This window comes from Vulpes vulpes, chromosome 15, assembly GCF_048418805.1.
Source record: "Vulpes vulpes isolate BD-2025 chromosome 15, VulVul3, whole genome shotgun sequence".
Lineage (NCBI taxonomy): Eukaryota > Metazoa > Chordata > Mammalia > Carnivora > Canidae > Vulpes > Vulpes vulpes.
In genome coordinates, this window is record NC_132794.1 from 81,642,580 (window position 1) to 81,661,068 (window position 18,489).

Below are 18,489 nucleotides of genomic sequence, written 5' to 3' on the forward strand. Positions count from 1 at the left end.
TGTAAATGATACACTGGACCAGATGGATTTCACAGGTATCTACAGAACTTTACATCCAAACTCAACTGAATACACATTCTTCTCAAGTGCACATGGAACTTTCTCCAGAATAGACCACATACTGGGTCACAAATCGGGTCTGAACCAATACCAAAAGATTGGGATCGTCCCCTGCATATTCTCAGACCATAATGCCTTGAAATTAGAACTAAATCACAACAAGAAGTTTGGAAGGACCTCAAACACGTGGAGGTTAAGGACCATCCTGCTAAAAGATGAAAGGGTCAACCAGGAAATTAAGGAAGAATTAAAAAGATTCATGGAAACTAATGAGAATGACGATACAACCGTTCAAAATCTTTGGGATGCAGCAAAAGCAGGCCTAAGGGGGAAATACATTGCAATACAAGCATCCATTCAAAAACTGGAAAGAACTCAAATACAAAAGCTAACCTTACACATAAAGGAGCTAGAGAAAAAACAGAAAATAGATCCTACACCCCAGCAGAAGAAGACAGTTAATAAAGATTCGAGCAGAACTCAACGAAATCGAGACCAGAAGAACTGTGGAACAGATCAACAAAACCAGGAGTTGGTTCTTTGAAAGAATTAGTAAGATAGAAAAACCATTAGCCAGCCTTATTAAAAACAATAGAGAGAAGACTCAAATTAATAAAATCATGAATGAGAAAGGAGAGATCACTACCAACACCAAGGAAATACAAACGATCTTAAAAACATTATGAACAGCTCTACGCCAATAAATTAGGCAATCTAGAAGAAATGGACGCATTCCTGGAAAGCCACAAACTACCAAAACTGGAACAGGAAGAAACAGAAAACCTGAACAGGCCGATAACCAGGGAGGAAATTGAAGCAGTCATCAAAAACCTCCCAAGACACAAAAGTCCAGGGCCAGATGGCTTCCCAGGCGAATTCTATCAAACGTTTAAAGAAGAAACCTTACCTGTTCTACTAAAGCTGTTTGGAACGATAAAAAGAGATGGAGTACTTCCAAATTGGTTCTATGAGGCCAGCATCACCTTAATTCCAAAACCAGACAAAGACGCCACCAAAAAGGAGAATTACAGACCAATATCCCTGATGAACATGGATGCAAAAATTCTCAACAAGATACTAGCCAATAGGATCCAACAACACATTAAGAAAATTATTCACCATGACCGAGTAGGATTTATCCCCGGGACACATGGCTGGTTCAACACTCGTAAAACAATCAATGTGATTCATCATATCAGCAAGAGAAAAACCAAGAACCATATGATCCTCTCATTAGATGCAGAGAAAGCATTTGACAAAATACAGCATCCATTCCTGATCAAAACTCTTCAGAGTATAGGGATAGAGGGAACTTTCCTCGACATCTAAAAAGCCATCTACGAAAAGCCCACAGCAAATATCATTCTCAATGGGGAAGCACTGGGAGCCTTTCCCCTAAGATCAGGAACAAGACAGGGATGTCCACTCTCACCACTGCTATTCAACATAGTACTAGAAGTCCTAGCCTGAGCAATCAGACAACAAAAAGACATTAAAGGCATTCAAATTGGCAAAGAAGAAGTCAAACTCTCCCTCTTCACCAGTGACCTGATACTCTACACAGAAAACCCAAAAGCCTCCACCCCAAGATTGCTAGAACTCATACAGCAATTTGGCAGCGTGGCAGGATACAAAATCAATGCCCAGAAATCAGTGGCATTTCTATACACTAACAATGAGACTGAAGAAAGAGAAATTAAGGAGTCAATCCCATTTACAATTGCACCCAAAAGCATAAGATACCTAGGAATAAACCTAACCAAAGAGGTAAAGGATCCATACCCTGAAAACTATAGAACACTTCTGAAAGAAATTGAGGAGGACACAAGAGATGGAAAAATATTCCATGCTCATGGATTGGCAAAATTAATATCGTGAAAATGTCAATGTTACCCAGGGCAATTTACACGTTTAATGCAATCCCTATCAAAATACCATGGACTTTCTTCAGAGTTAGAACAAATTATTTTAAGATTTGTGTGGAATCAGAAAAGACCCCGAATAGCCAGGGCAATTTTAAAAAAGAAAACCATATCTGGGGGCATCACAATGTCAGATTTCAGGTTGTACTACAAAGCTGTGGTCATCAAGACAGTGTGGTACTGGCACAAAAACAGACACATAGATCAATGGAACAGAATAGAGAACCCAGAAGTGGACCCTGAACTTTATGGTCAACTAATATTCAATAAAGGAGGAAAGACTATCCATTGGAAGAAAGACCGTCTCTTCAATAAATGGTGCTGGGAAAATTGGACATCCACATGCAGAAGAATGAAACTAGACCACTCTCTTTCACCATACACAAAGATAAACTCCAAATGGATGAAAGATCTAAATGTGAGACAAGATTCCATCAAAATCCTAGAGGAGAACACAGGCAACACCCTTTTTGAACTCGGCCACAGTAACTTTTGGCAAGATACATCCACGAAGGCAAAAGAAACAAAAGCAAAAATGAACTATTGGGACTTCATCAAGATAAGAAGCTTTTGCACAGCAAAGGATACAGTCAACAAAACTAAAAGACAGCCTACAGAATGGGAGAAGAGATTTGCAAATGACCTATCAGATAAAGGGCTAGTATCCAAGATCTATAAAGAACTTATTAAACTCAACAGCAAAGAAACAAACAATCCAATCATGAAATGGGCAAAAGACATGAAGAGAAATCTCACAGAGGAAGACATAGACATGGCCAACAAGCACATGAGAAAATGCTCTGCATCACTTGCCATCAGGGAAATACAAATCAAAACCACAATGAGATACCACCTCACACCAGTGAGAATGGGGAAAATTAACAAGGCAGGAAACCACAAATGTTGGAGAGGATGCGGAGAAAAGTGAACCCTCTTACACTGTAGGTGGGAATGTGAACTGGTGCAGCCACTCTGGAAAACTGTGTGGAGGTTCCTCAAAGAGTTAAAAATAGACCTGCCCTACGACCCAGCAATTGCACTGTTGGGGATTTACCCCAAAGATACAGATGCAATGAAACGCCAGGACACCTGCACCCCGATGTTTATAGCAGCAATGTCCACAATAGCCAAACTGTGGAAGAAGCCTCGGTGTCCATCGAAAGATGAATGGATAAAGAAGATGTGGTTTATGTATACAATGGAATATTACTCAGCCATTAGAAACGACAAATACCCACCATTTGCTTCAACGTGGATGGAACTGGAGGGTATTATGCTGAGTGAAGTCAATCGGAGAAGGACAAACATTATATGGTCTCATTCATTTGTGGAATATAAATAATAGTGAAAGGGAATATAAGAGAAGGGAGAAGAAATGTGTGGGAAATATCAGAAAGGGAGACAGAACATAAAGACTCCTAACTCTGGGAAACGAACTAGGGGTGATGGAAGGGGAGGAGGGCACTGAGGGGGGCACTTGATGGGATGAGCACTGGGTGTTATTCTGTATGTTGGTAAATTCAACACCAATAAAAAATAAATTTATTAAAAAAAAAAAAAAACCTGTACATAGGGGATCCCTGGGTGGCTCAGCAGTTGGGTGCCTGCCTTCGGCCCAAGGCGTGATCCTGGAGTCCCGGGACTGAGTCCCACATCAGGCTCCCTGCATAGAGCCTGCTTCTCCCTCTGCCTGTGTCTCTGTCTGTGTTTCTCATGAATAAATAAATAAAGTCTTAAAAAAAAAAAAAACCTGTACATAAATGTTCATAGTAGTTCAATTCTCAACAGCTAAAGAACTAGAAACAACCCAGATATACTTTAGTGGGTGAATGGTTAAACTGCTATATCCATACCAGGGAATGCTACTCTGCAATAAAAAGGAATCAACTACAGTCATATGCAACAACTTGGATGAACCTCTCTAGGGAATTAAGATGAATAGGAAAAAAAAAATCAATCATAAAAAGTTACATACAATATGATGTTTATTTAACACTCTTAAAAATTATAAAAGTAGAGAAATGAAAAACAGGCAAGTGGGAACCTGGAGATGGGTGATAGCAAGGAGCTAATAAATGTGTTTATAAAAGAGCAATACAAGGTATCCTACTATGGTGATGAAAATGTTCTTTATCATAATTGTTTATAGACACATAAACCTATACGTGTGATAAAATAGCATAGAACTAAACACATACAGACAAAACACATGAGCACAAGTAAAACTGGGAAAAATATAGAGTAGTGGATGGTATCAACATTAACATTTAGGTTGTGGTCTTGTACTATATATGACATAGTACAAGATATAAGAGATCTCTCCATGTTAGTTCTTAGACATGCATGTCAATTTAATTCAGTCTACAATTATCTCAAAACAAGAAGTTTATTAGATTAAAAAAACACCACCAATTTTTCTTCTAGAAATAGAAAAGATTCTGAAGTTCAGAGGGAAAAATAAGCAAAATCAGGACAAAGCAAGGATGTCTATTTTGACTTCTAATCAATGTTGCACTGGAAGTTTAAGCCTGTGTCAAAACAAGAAAAATAATAAGTCATCCAGATAGGAAAGAAAAAAGTGAAACTGTCTTTATTTATTTATTTTTTAGTAAAACGGTCTTTATTTTTTATTTTATTTTATTTTTGTAAAATGGTCTTTAATCACAGATTATATGTCTTTGTAGAAAAATTTTGTGAAATATACAAAAAAAGAAGCTATATATAACTAATGAGTGATTTGGCAAGGCTGCCGGATAGAAGATCAATATACAAAAATCATGCTTCTATGTATTAATAACAAATGCCAACTGAAATTAAAATATCATTTAAATATTAATTATAATAATATGGCATACTTAGGGATACATTTGTCAAGAGATAAGAACTCTATCCTGAAAACATTGCTGAGAGAAATTAAAAACCAAAATAAATGGAGAGACTTACTATGTTCACAAGTCAGAAAATTCAATATTGCTAAAATGTCAATTTCCCCAAAATTGTTTTTACAAATTCCATGAAATCCTAATCAAAACTGCAAGGAGCTTTTGTTGGTAGCAATTGGCAAGCTGATTTTAAAACGTATCTGAAAGTGCAAGGGACCCAAAACAGTCAAAACAATTTTGGAAAAAGAATAAAGTTTGAAGACATAAACTACCCTATTTTAAGATTAATTATAAAGTGATAATTAATCAAGACAGTCAAATATTGATATAAAAATAAACAAATACAGGGGCGCCTAGGTGGCTCAGTTGGTTAAGCATCCGACCTCTTGATTTCTGCTCAGGTCATGATCTTCCACTCATGATCCTGGCATCTAGCCCTGTGTCAGGCTCCATGCTCAGTGTGGAGTCTGCTTGGGATTCTCCCCCCCCCAACCCTCTGCCCACTTGCACGTGCACACTCTCTCTCTCTCTAAAATAAATGAAATCTTTAAAATAAATAAATATATGAATGAAACAGAATGGAGTCCAGAAATACTCGCCCATATATAGTTAACAAATGAAAGGCAATTTAGTGTGGGTAAAGAACAGTCTTTTAACAAATAATACTGGAAAAAGTGGATATCCAGAAGCAAGAAAAAGGAAAAGAAACCTTGATCCATATCTAATACCACATAAAAAATTAACTTAAAATGGATCACATACTTAAACATAGACCTAAAACCTAGGAGTCACAGAAGAAAATATCTGAGAAAATCTTCATGACCTTAAGTGGGGCAAAGATTTTTCAGATACATTATCAAAAGCACAATCCATTAAAAAAAAAGTTGGCCTTCATCAAAATTAAAAACCTTTGCTCTGCAAAAGACACTGCTAAAAATATGAAAAGACAAACCACATACTGGGCAAAAATAATTAAAAGTACAAGTGATAAAGGACTTAAATAAATTAAATAGATTAAAATATTGGACAAGAGATTTGAACACCAAAGAGATGGAAAATAAGCACACAAAAATGCTCAGCATCATTAATCATTAGGAAAATACACATTAAAACCATGAGATATTATTTAACACCCAAAGACCAAAACTAAAAAGAATGACTGACCATATCGAGTATTGGCAAGGATGTGGAATAACTGGAAATCTCAAAAAGTGCTAATGGCAATACAAAATGGTACAACCACTTAGGAAAACAATTTGGGGGGCACCTAGGTGGCTCAGTTAAGCATCTGCTTTCAGCTCAGGTCATGATCCCAGGGTCCTTGGATGGAGGCCCCACATCAGGCTCCCTGCTCAGCAGGGGTCTACTTCTCCCTCTCCCTCTATGCTATCTCTCTCAAGTAAATAAATAAATATCTTAAAAAAAAAAAAAGAAAAAGGAAAACATTTTGGCTATTTCTTTAAAAATTATACATCTATCATATGATCCATTTAGCCCACTCTGAGGTATGGACTCAAGAGAAATGGAGGCAGTTATCACACAAAAACTCATACAAGAATGTACACAGAAGACTTATTTGCAATAGCCAAATTCCAGAAATAACCTAAATGTCACCAACAGGTGAAGAGATAAACTGCAGTGCAACATACAATGGAATACTACTAATAAAAGAAATCAACTATTCAGCAATAAAAAGGAACGAAAATGCAACAAGATGGAGTATTTCAAAATAATTATGCTGATAGAAGTTAAAGAATATCCCATTAGAAAAATGAGCAAAGAACACAAAGAATTCAGCAAAGAAATGCCAGAGCCAATATACCATAAATAAGTATTCTCTTACTAGGAATCAAAAGAATGTCAGTCATAAATACAAGAAGAAACAATTTTCACTTATCAAATTGCCAAAAAAATTTTTTATGGGTAGTATTCAATATTGAATGAAAGCGGTAAAATGTGAGTACAATGCTTATGGGCACATAAATAAGCACAATTTTCTGAAAAACCTTTTGGCAGTTGTGGTCCATAAAAATGACTCAACAATTCTAACTTTTATGAATCTAACTTAGAAAACAAAAAAATGTGATCTAAGAGTTTTTTAAAGGTGGTCCAATGCAGAGTTATTTATAATATGGACAAAGTTATTTATAACATGGACATTGTTTAAATGAGAAACTGAATTAACTTAGGATATGATAGAGTTAAATCATAAACATTAAACTTCTGAAAAAAATTTAATGATGCAATTTATATAAGGCAGGATTATAACTAGAAATTTTAAAAATTTGTAAATGACTGGAAGGAAATAACCTCAAAAAATTAACAAAGGTTTTTTAACAGATGGTGAAGGTTATGGTATGACATGAACTTTTTATTCTAGATGTTCTACAATGTGTGACACCTTCATTATTAAAAGAAAAATGTTATTTGAGTATATTTTTCATGCACACAAAAATCCATTTTTAACACATGATAAAATTTATGGAAAGCCTCCCATTTTTCTTTAAGGTCTCTATCTAATAAGTCAGTTAACTAAGGGAAGAAAATAAGATCATCATAAAAAGAAGAACCAGAATATTATCCATAAACTCTTCCATCAGCGTTCCCCAAAGCACTTCACATTTGTGTATTATTTCTAACTTTTAAAGATACGGAATAAAATATAGAGAAGACAGTCTTTTCTGAAGAACATGGCCCTTTACTTACCATCTTCTGCTAAAATCTTGGCTGCATCTTTATCTTCTTCCCACTTCCCAGTCACGAAGCAATCTCTGATACTGTTCATAACCTTACACAGAAAAGTCAGCACTTAGTTGACATACTCCAATCACTCAATAAAACAATTGCTATTAAAACAGTAGTAGCTGGGGTGCCTGGGTGGCTCAGTGGTTGAGCATCTGTCTTCAGCTCAGGTTGTGATCCCAGGTCCTGGGATGGAGCCCTGCATCAGGCTCCCCATAGGGAGCCTGCTTCTCCCTCTGCCCATGTCTCTGTCTCTCTGTCTCATGAATAAATAAATAAAATCTTAAAAAAAAAAAAAAAAGTAGTCGGTGACAACTTGCCTTTAAATACTTTTCAAGAGGGCAGCCTGGGTGGCTCAGAGTTTTAGCACCTCCTTCGGCCCAGGGCGTGATCCTGAAGACCCTGGATCAAATCCTACGTCAGGCTCCCTGTATGGAGCCTGCTTCTCCCTCTGCCTGTGTCTCTGCCCACTTCTCTCTCTTTCTGTCTCTCATGAATGAATGAATGAATGAATGAATAAATAAATAAATAAATAAATCTTTAAAAAAAAACTTTTTAAGACACATTTTTTTGGAAATTCTCATTCCAAGTAGACAAGTGAAATAACTTTATCTTTGATATAGATGGTATAACCATAGAGGTAAAGACTTAAATGTCCTAACATTAAGCAGTGGATGAAGAGGTACTATTAGCTCATTGACCTCTCATAAGTAAACAAACAGATACTCACTAATACAACTGATTTTCAAAGTTTATTAGTGTTCCTGAGGCAATGCAGACAGTATTTAGAAAGTTGGTCTTACCATTTGTTAATCCAGACTTATTGTGGCTATTTGAAAATTTAATTATTTGACCAATGATAATATGTCCTGGATAATAATAGGGCAGAAAGTACTGATGAGGTTCCCAGTCTCAGACCTGCTATATCATCTAGCATATACATGTAGTGGATGTTGGGTGCCCTGCTTAAATATAAAGTAATACTATATACAACTTTGTTTCAGAATCTCTTTCCTTGGGGAAACTGACCTAAGACAGCACATGTCATTCAATGCCAAGACTTCAAAAGTACACTTATAGAAATCTTCAGATAGGTCATCTCAATCACATTTTGGTCATGAATCATATTTTTCTCACTCTCAAAGAACAGCTTTGAGACTAGCATTACCATGGATGCAAAAGCAAATCTGTTCATTTATTCATTCCTATCATCACTCACTAAATATTTACTGAACATCTGCTCTATACCAAGAAGGTTTGTAGGCACTGAAGGATGGCAAACTGTTAAAAAAAAAAAAAAAAAAAAGAAATCCTTACTTTCATGAAGATTCACAATTGATTTCAGGAAACCAAAGATCAAAAAAACTAAAAAATAGACCCTCTGTAATAAAAACAATAAACAAACCAAGAATAGAAGGGAACTTCCTCAATCTGATAAAGAGCACCCATAAAAAACCCGCAGCTAGCATTATACTAAGTGGTTAAAACTGAGAACTTTCCCCCTAAGATCAGGAGTAAGACAAGGCTGTCTCTTCTCACTACTTCTATTCAACACCATATTAGACATTCTAGCTAAGACAATTAGGCAAGAAATAGAAATAAAGGTATCTATTTTTTTTTAAGTTTTTATTCATGCATTCATGAGAGACAGAGGGAGAGGCAGAGACAAAGGCAAGAAGCATGCTTCCCACAGGGAACCTGATATGGGACTTGATCCCAGGATCCCAATCTAAGCCAAAGGCAGACGCCCAACCACTGAACCACCCAGGTGCCCAAGGCATCTACTTTAGAAAGGAAAACTACTTCTATTCATAAATGATACGATCTTATATATAAAAAATCCTAGGAATCCTCTGAAAAATTTTCGGAATAAATGAGTTTAGTGGGGTTGCAAAATACTAGATTAATATATAACAACAAATTTTATTTCTATACACTAACAATGAACAATCCAAACATGAAATTGAGAAAACAGTTACAATGGCACTAAAAACAATAAAATACTAGGAATAAATTCAATAAAAGAAATGCAAAGCATATGCTCTGATAACTACAAAACGTTCTTGAAAGAAATCAAAGATCTAAATAAATGGAAAGGCATCCCACATTAATGGAACAGAAGACTTAATATTGTTAAGATATCAATACTATCCAAAGTGATCTAAAGATTCAACACAATCCCTATTAAAATCCCAACTTGCTTCTTTGGAGAAATAGGAAAGCTGATCCTACAATATAGAAAACCCAAGGGATTTAGAATAGGCAAGACAATCTTAAAAAATAACAAAGCTGGAGGACTCGCATTTTCCAATTTCAAAACATACTACAAAGCAGTAGTAATCAGTCAGGTACGAGCATAAAGAAAGATATAAGTCAGTGAAATATAATTAGGAGTCCATAAATAAACCCTCGTACCTATGGTCAAGTGATTTTCATTCAGAGCGTCAAGACAAGGGAATGGGGAGAATAGACTTTTCAACAAATGGTGCTAGGACATTGGATAAAAGAATGAAGTTAATCTTACTTCACACCAAATACTAAAATCAACTTGAAATGGATCAATGACCTAAATGTAAGAACTAAACTAAATGAAAACATAGGAGTGAAGCTTCAGGATCTCAGATTCAGCAATGGTTTCTTAGATTTGATACCAAACATAAAAACAGCAGAAATATAAGTTAAATCTCATCAAAATTTAAAACTTTGTTGGGGAACCTGGGTGGCTCAGTCATTTAAGTGTCTGCCTTTGGCCCAGGTCATGATCTCAAGGTTCTGGGATCCAGCCTCGCATGGGGCTCCCTGCTCAGCAGGCAGCCTACTCCTCCTTCCCCCTCTGCACTTTCCCTCCCACCCCGCACAAACTCATGCTCTCTTTCACGCACTCACTCTAATTAATAATAAAATCTTTAAAAAAAATTTTATTTTATGCGCTGCCGAAGCGAGCACTTTAAAAAAACTTTTAAATTTTGCACTTCAAAGGGCACAGAAAAGACAACCTACACAATTTGTAAATCATATATCTGACAAATTGAATATATAAAAACTCTTACAACTCAATGACAAAAAACACAATTTTTAAAATGAGCAAACCAACTGAACAGACATTTCTTCAAATGGCCAGTAAGCACATGAAAAGATGCCCAATATCATTAGCTATCAGAAAAAGGCAAATCAAAACTGTAGTGAGGTACTACTTCATACCAACAGAATGGCCATAATAATAATAATTAAAAGAACAGGTAATAAGTGTTGGTGAGGATGTAGAGAAATCAGAAGCCACATACACTGCTGGTGGAAATGTAGCCACTTCTGAAAAGAAAAATGGGGGAAAATAAGAAGGAAAAATTTGTTTTCAGTAATCATATTAATAACATGTGTAAAAAAGAAACAGTAACATGTGTAATGTTATTCTGACACTATTTTGTGCATAAGTGGGATAAAGCAAATTACACACTTTTCTAATTTCAACATCTTCAGAGTCAAATGGAATTAATTCCCCAGTGGAAAAACAGACAAATGTAAGCTAAAAGAGTTTAAATAAGAACCTTACAATTCTGAATCTGAATTGGAAATAACTATATGAATTCTCCTAGCTCTGGTCACTGAAAGGCCTAGAAACAATGACCAATTCATAGCAGTGTGTATTCCTATGTCTAGATTATGACACCAGAATATCACTTTGCACTAAAAGATATCAGGACTTCTTATGGCTGCTTCCAAGTTGGGCATCAGAAATGTAGATGATGATCCTGGAACACCTCATCATATCAGATGGCAAAGAAGTAATCAAACACTACTAGGAGGATGTCAAAAGAATTCAGAAACCAACTTAAAGAGACTCCCACTGGCCAGAAATGGGATAAATACGAGTATCCATAAGGATAACAAGTTCAGTGGAAGGAAATAATTATATTAAATTCTATGAGTTCAAAATGATACTTAAAAAGAAAGAAAAAAGAGTCACCTTTGGAGAATCATTCTGAAAACTGATAAAAAGAATCAAGTATTTATCCTGCTCTTACGGAAACTAAGTAACCAAATAGTAGATGAGGGGAAGTTTCTCTTTATAGAAATATTCCAGACAATAAACAGTAATTTGAACAGAATATCACCATTTTACATCCTTAATAAATTAATGGATCCAGGCATTGAAGATCAACAGATTTTAACATCATAAGATGATTTTATGTGCCTCCTAATGCACAAACACCATCATCTAGGAAGCAATCTTCTCCAAAATAAAAACCAAACCTAAATCTAATCAAATCTCTAGATGTCCATAGGGTAGCTACAACCACATGGTTATTTAAATTCTAATGAATTAAGATTAAATAAAACTAAAATAAAATTAAAATTTAGTTCTTCTGTCTTACTAGCTATAAAGTATTCAACAGACGCAAGTAGCCACAATGGATACTCAATGATCTATAGATCATTTCCATTTCCATCATCACAGACAGTTCTATTAGTATTGCTTTGCATCATTTTACAGGAAATACAGAAGAGAACAGCCTGATAAACTGCAAATAAGGATGTAATGCAATCCACAAAAACCAGAATATAAGAAACTCTACACATCACTTAGTTTCTTGAACAAATAAAATATAAGGGGAAAAAAAAGATGGATGGAGGGGACTGTAAATTAAGAAAAAGGAAAGGCATAGTGAAAAATAAACCCCCCAAAATATGATAAAACGGACGATGGTACAAACTTGGAGGATGAAATTATGAAGAAAAGTAAGAAATGATTACCATAAGAATCATGGTTCCTTCTGCAGGGAGGATAGGACTATCACTGGGACAGACACACAGTGGTTACAGGGGTCCTCACCTAGAAATCCATTAACTTAAACAGCTATTTTTATGTAGTTTTCTATAATTTGTATGAAGCTATACTGCAAAAAAAGTTACATGAAATCTCATAAAGTGCTTACGTGCTACTCATGAATTAAACCAAGTAATATGGGCAGCCCGGGTGGCTCAGCGGTTTAGCACCACCTTCAGCCCAGGGCGTGATCCTGGAGACCCAGGATCGAGTTCCACGTTGGGCTCCCTGCATGGAGCCTGCTTCTCCCTCTGCCTGTGTCTCTGCCTCTCTCTCTGTGTCTTTCATGAATAAATAAATAAAATATTAATAAATAAATAAATAAATAAACCAAGTAATATGATAGTAATCAGGACTTTCTTGAGTGAAATTTAAGCAAAACCAAATGCTCAAAAGAAGCCAGCCTTAAGAACGTCAGAACATTCTAGAAGAGAGAGAGAAAAAAAAAAGAACATTCTAGAAGAGAAAACAGAGGGGCACGAGGTCTAAGAAGGGATTAAGCCTTACAAGTTTGAGAACTCAATAAATTCCAGTGTGACTAAAGAATTGTGAGCAGGGGGAGAAAATTTACCAATGTCATGGATTTCTTTGTTTACAAATAGTAGAAATTATAAATGTTAACTCAGGGACATGAGGTATATCCTAGTTATAAAACAAAATATTTCAAATAAATGAAAATTTATGTGCAATGCTTCAAAATAAAGATTAACACTACTATCCACATTTCCTTTCTCCATAACATATGCATACAGTCTGCCTAAACTCAAAACACGTTATTGCTTGGGATGCATGAAATATCCAGTCCAATACCTGGGGGAATGTCCTATTATCTTATAAAAATGAAAAGCTAATAATAGGTAGGCATTACTGAAATCACAATTTTAGAGCAATTTTCTGATAGTCTCATAAGTCAAACATATGATTCACATTCAACCTTACCTCCTCTAAATCCCAATCATGGGGCGCCTCCACATGAAATCTGGAGCAGTCCAAAGAGTCAAGTTTGTGCTTACATTCTCTTGAAGGCTGACTGACACGAAACAACCCTCCAAGTTCTTCCCTGGTATCACCATCTGCTTCTTCATTATCCTCTGTCACTAAAGAGACCACCATGATGAAAACATGAGAACAAATATTCACCCTAAAGGACCTGGGACTAAGATTCCCTGTTTGTAGTAGGTAATGTGATGCCCCTGAGTGCATCAGCTACAAAGAAAAGGCCAAGGAACTACTGCTCAATGTGTCTGTAGGACTTAGGCCCTCCTACAAGAAAGCAACAGAGTCCAGTAAGGAAACAGAATGTTGGGGGCTGGGAAAAGGAAGGGGCATTTAAAGGCAGAGCTTTTAATTAGCATAGTTTCTTTTGAAGATGGCAAAGTCTCTAATCACTAAGAGTACTTAGGCAAAACCTGAATAGAATGGAAATCAGTACACAACAATCAGTCAATTCAATGCTCCTAGCTCCCATATACTCTTTTGGCCTTGTTCTAATCAAACGGTAATTGGGAACCACAACATAAAATGCACCACTTTGTTCTTTTCTGGCACTAAATTCTACCCCCACAAAAAATCTCATGAAGGATTTTGTATGGCAGATATAAAATGACATAATGGAGAGTATTCTCATCAAAAGTTTTATAGCAAGCCCATGAGCTGATGATTAAAAATATCTGCCACATATGGAACTATGACAACCAAGGATATCATATGGATTTCAAAAGTACCACTGAAATCCTCCAACCAATTTCCTCATCTCCTTTCCAGAAAACGGCCTAAGAAACAAAAACGTTTCTAGATCTGAACCAGAGCTCCCTCACCTGTGCCATAGATAAGTTTTCGAAGGTTTGGAGTTGCTTGTTGCTGCCTCAGAAAGGCCTCAGCTGCCTTCCTGGAAAGGTCTTCCTTCCACTTGAGGGCACCTGAAAGGACCAATGCCAACATCGGTTAGGTGTGTTTATCTGTCCTTTCTGCTTCAAGCTGACTACTCATTCATCCTCAAATCCTTCTGAGTGCAATATTTGAAAAGTTAACAAAATCTCCAAAACAGCAGACTTCCAAATGTAGACATTCTATTTGTAGAACATTTTCAGTGCCAAGTTCACAAGTTACATTAAATTTAAGCATACCTGAAGTTTCTGTGGAATAGTCGTTTTCTTCCTTGTAATCTTCTTCCTCTTTGAGTAAGTCTTCGACATCACTGGTCTCACCAATTAAGTTCTCTGACCCCAGTCTCTGATCACCAGCCACTTGAGAAGACTTTGGGAACTTTTTCCTAATAACCTCTTCATTTTCTGAATCCTCTTCCTCTGTACTGAGAGAGGAGCTTTCCTCAGTTTCATCTTCAGATGCAAATGCCTCTTCAGCTGTGCAATGGCCTGAATCTGAAATGGCAAGGGTTGCTTTGTTGACTGGCAAAGAACTCTCCAGATTCAAACTCTTACTCAAGCCATTAGTTTGTAAAAGTCCTGCTTTACTATAGTCTCCAACAACTTTAGATTCTGAAATATCCCTCTCTTCTGCAGGGGAATCCTCTTCTTCACTGCTTTCATCAGCTTCCTCTGCTTCTCCTTCATCCTCTGAGCTCCTCTCAAGGTCATCATCACTGTCAGCAAATGCTGGCAAATCTGCCTCGAGGTCTTCTTCCATCTCCTGGAGTCTCTGGCGTTTGACACCTTTTTCCCTTGCATACATCATATCCATCATTTCGGTATCTGCTTCATCTTCTGTTTCATCATCACTACAGCTATCATCCAACTTGTCCCCTTCAGACATTTCTTCATCATCTTCATCATTACTATCTCCAGACTCATCTTCTTCATCTCCAAAAATGGCTTTCCGACGCACGCGACCAGTTTTCAGATCCACCTGCTTTTCCTCTTTTGGCATCCACTGCCTATATTACCACGTAAGTACAAAATAATTCAATTTGTACAGTAACTGGCTATGCTAGACATGGCAAGTCAATAATTATGCAAATAGAAGATAATATCAAGGAATGCTAAGGTTTTAAATAACATAGCACAGAAAAGAATGATTTGATAAACACTGGAATAGATAATAAGCAAACTCATGAAACAGTTCCCTCATCTTCAAAAGAACTTATAGAGAATAAAGAGGTAACCTTTAAATAACAAAAGTGTGGGACACCTGGGTGGCTCAGTGGTGGAGCATCGGCCTTCAGCTCAGGGTGTGATCTTAGGATCCAGGATCAAGTCCCACATCAGGCTCCCCACAGGGAGCCTGCTTCTCCCTTTGCCTATGTCTCTGCCTCTCTCTCTGTCTCTCTCATGAATAAATGAACAAAATCTTTTAAATAAATAAATAAATAAATGTATGTCTAACATTAGGGAAAAACTGCTCTAAAGGACAGTGAATGTTTGATCAATCTTTTTAGAAGACTAATCATTTCCAAATTGAAACAGATGATCCTTAAATGACTGACTCCAGATCTAAGGCAAGGAAGGTACAAAGTTAAGCCTGGAATACCCTATTGTTTCAGAAAGCTAGGAAATGCTCAAAGGCTAACAAGGAAGTGCCAAAAGGACACACAAGACAGACTGAAGGAACAATCTAGGCATCAGAAAGAACAATAATAATGGGGTAACAAATGGAATTTTTTAAAAAGTCAATTAGTCAACAGTGATCTTACAATAAAGGGGTAGAAGTGAGAACTTCTTGTTAAAGAATGTCAATTAACAAACGTAGAAAGAATAACACATTAAGAATACTGTACTTATCGTCTATATCATTTGCTAGTTACAGGGCAGCAGATAAATTTTTCCAAAAATGTTCCTTTGTTTATATACATTTATGATAAATTATAAACTAGAAACTGAAAATAATAAGTTCAATCATTTTCAGGCTGATTTTTATTAGGAGTCACAAATAAACCACTAAATAAAACCAAAACACCATCTGAATAAGCTTCCTTACTCTGCTGGGACTAGTATTTGGCCACTAAAAGAAAGCCAAGTAAGAAACCAAAAGCAACTTATAGAAAATATTTTGTGATATCTAAGGAATATTCTGGTCTGCCAAAAACTGAATCCTATATAATATTTCAAGAATATTTCCATGTAAGGTCACATAACTGAAAAGCCCTCAGAAACATGTGTATGTATAAAACAAAGCAAAAACAACGAACAAAAAAACTTGGAATGAATCCCACTAAAATGTTATTTATGGCAGAATGATAGGTGATATAACTTCTATAATATAATATTTTTTTATGAAAAACCAAAAAAAATGGCAAACTTACCCTTGATTATCTATATCTTCTGAGCCCAGTGGTTTGGAATCAGAAAAAAGTGTCACTCTACTTGAAGCCATCTTGGCATCAATAGTGGAATGGGTGGAAATGAGACTCTGTACCAGTTCATGGGTGGGCCTCACCTCGTCCTGTCAAGGCCACCAAGAAAGGGAAAGTGAGGAACATACAAGAATTCTGAAGAGGGACATACTGGTTTCAATCAGTTTCTCAAAATTATCCTAAACATGGTTCCTGAAAACATTTTCTATTGCCTCAAAAAAAAAAATCTTAAAGTCTAAATTTGACCTCTGTCTTCATTAAACTTTCCCAAAGTTCATAGAGTATACAACCTGGTAACCTATACACTTAGCTAGAAAAACCTTAAGCGCCAATGCTAATAAACATTTAGTTTGTCCAATATTCCACTGCCAAATAAAGAAATGAAAATTCATTTTTTTAAAAATCCAAAATTTTCACTTCAAGGAATTTACTGCATAGAAAATCTCTCCAGGGATCCCTGGGTGGCGCAGCGGTTTGGCGCCTGCCTTTGGCCCAGGGCACGATCCTGGAGACCCGGGATCGAATCCCACGTCGGGCTCCTGGGGCATGGAGCCTGCTTCTCCCTCTGCCTATGTCTCTGCCTCTGTCTCTCTCTCTCTCTGTGTGACTATCATAAATAAATAAAAATTAAAAAAAAAAAAAAAAAGAAAATCCCTCCCAATGACCAAAACGACCAAAACCTCATATTTGAGGGTGCCAACTGCAGCAATGTTAAAAACAAGGGGAAGTAGGGGTAAACTCCCCCCGTCCAGATTTCCAAGGGTTGGGTTGGTTCAATAAATAAGGTTTATCCAGACAATGAAATACCACACAGCTATAACAAAGACCAAAGCAGCTCTATCAATACTAACAGGGAGCAATGGGATCACATATTCTTAGGTGCCCCTCAAAAGTTGCAAGAGCATTTAAAGTTGGAGCCCATATAAAAAATATTATGGGGTACTTGGGTGGCTCAGTCACCCAACTCTTGATCTCAGCTCAGGTCTTGACCTCAGAGTTGTGAGTTCAAGCTCTGTTTTGGGCTCAGGTGGGAACCCTACTTAAAAAAATTTAAAAATAAAATAAAGAAATATTACTTCTCTCTCTCTCACAGACACACAAAGACCATACATATGGATACAAATACATGGTATTTACATATAATATTTCAATAATCTAAATATGTAATAAATAGATAAATATGTAAATATTTACAGAAAAAAAAAAGAAATAGGCCAAAGAAAGCTAGAAAACACACTGATATTATCTAGGCATACCTTAGAGATATTTTGAGTTTGGTTCTAAACCACCACAATAAAACAAGTCAAATGAATTTTTTTAGTTTCCCAGTACATATAAAAACTATGTTTATACTATAATCTATTAAGTATACAATAGCATTATATCTAAAAATGTACATACCAGAGAAAATGAGTGAAAATATCAGTGAGGGTGACAAAACATGAGAGACACCTAACTCTGGGAAATGAACAAGGGGTAGTGGAAGGGGAGGTGGGCAGGGGTTGGGGTGACTGGGTGATGGCCATTGAGGGGGGCACTTGGCGGGATGAGCACTGGGTGTTATGCTACATGCTGGCAAATTGAACTCCAATAAAAAAATAAAAATAAAAATAAATGTACATACCTTAATTAAAAAATATTTTATTATTAAAAAACGCCAATCATTATTTGAGATTGCAGTGAGAGCTCATCATTTAGGACAGATACTATAATAAATATAATAATAATGAAAACATTTGAAATATTGTT

General features: G+C 36.3%; 1 protein-coding gene across 2 annotated transcripts in view; it reads right to left on the reverse strand.

Annotated features, from left to right (window-relative positions):
• BMS1 (BMS1 ribosome biogenesis factor) overlaps positions 1 to 18,489 on the reverse strand; it is a 53,200-nt gene that overhangs the window by 24,496 nt on the left and 10,215 nt on the right. For both annotated transcript variants that reach the window (XM_025990462.2, XM_025990473.2), the window contains exons 9-13: positions 16,690 to 16,829; positions 14,558 to 15,324; positions 14,249 to 14,350; positions 13,371 to 13,528; positions 7,571 to 7,652 (exon numbers count right to left, since the gene is read on the reverse strand). In XM_025990462.2, coding sequence (XP_025846247.2) covers positions 7,571 to 7,652; positions 13,371 to 13,528; positions 14,249 to 14,350; positions 14,558 to 15,324; positions 16,690 to 16,829 — 1,249 coding nt within the window. The remainder of the gene's footprint in view (positions 1 to 7,570; positions 7,653 to 13,370; positions 13,529 to 14,248; positions 14,351 to 14,557; positions 15,325 to 16,689; positions 16,830 to 18,489) is intronic.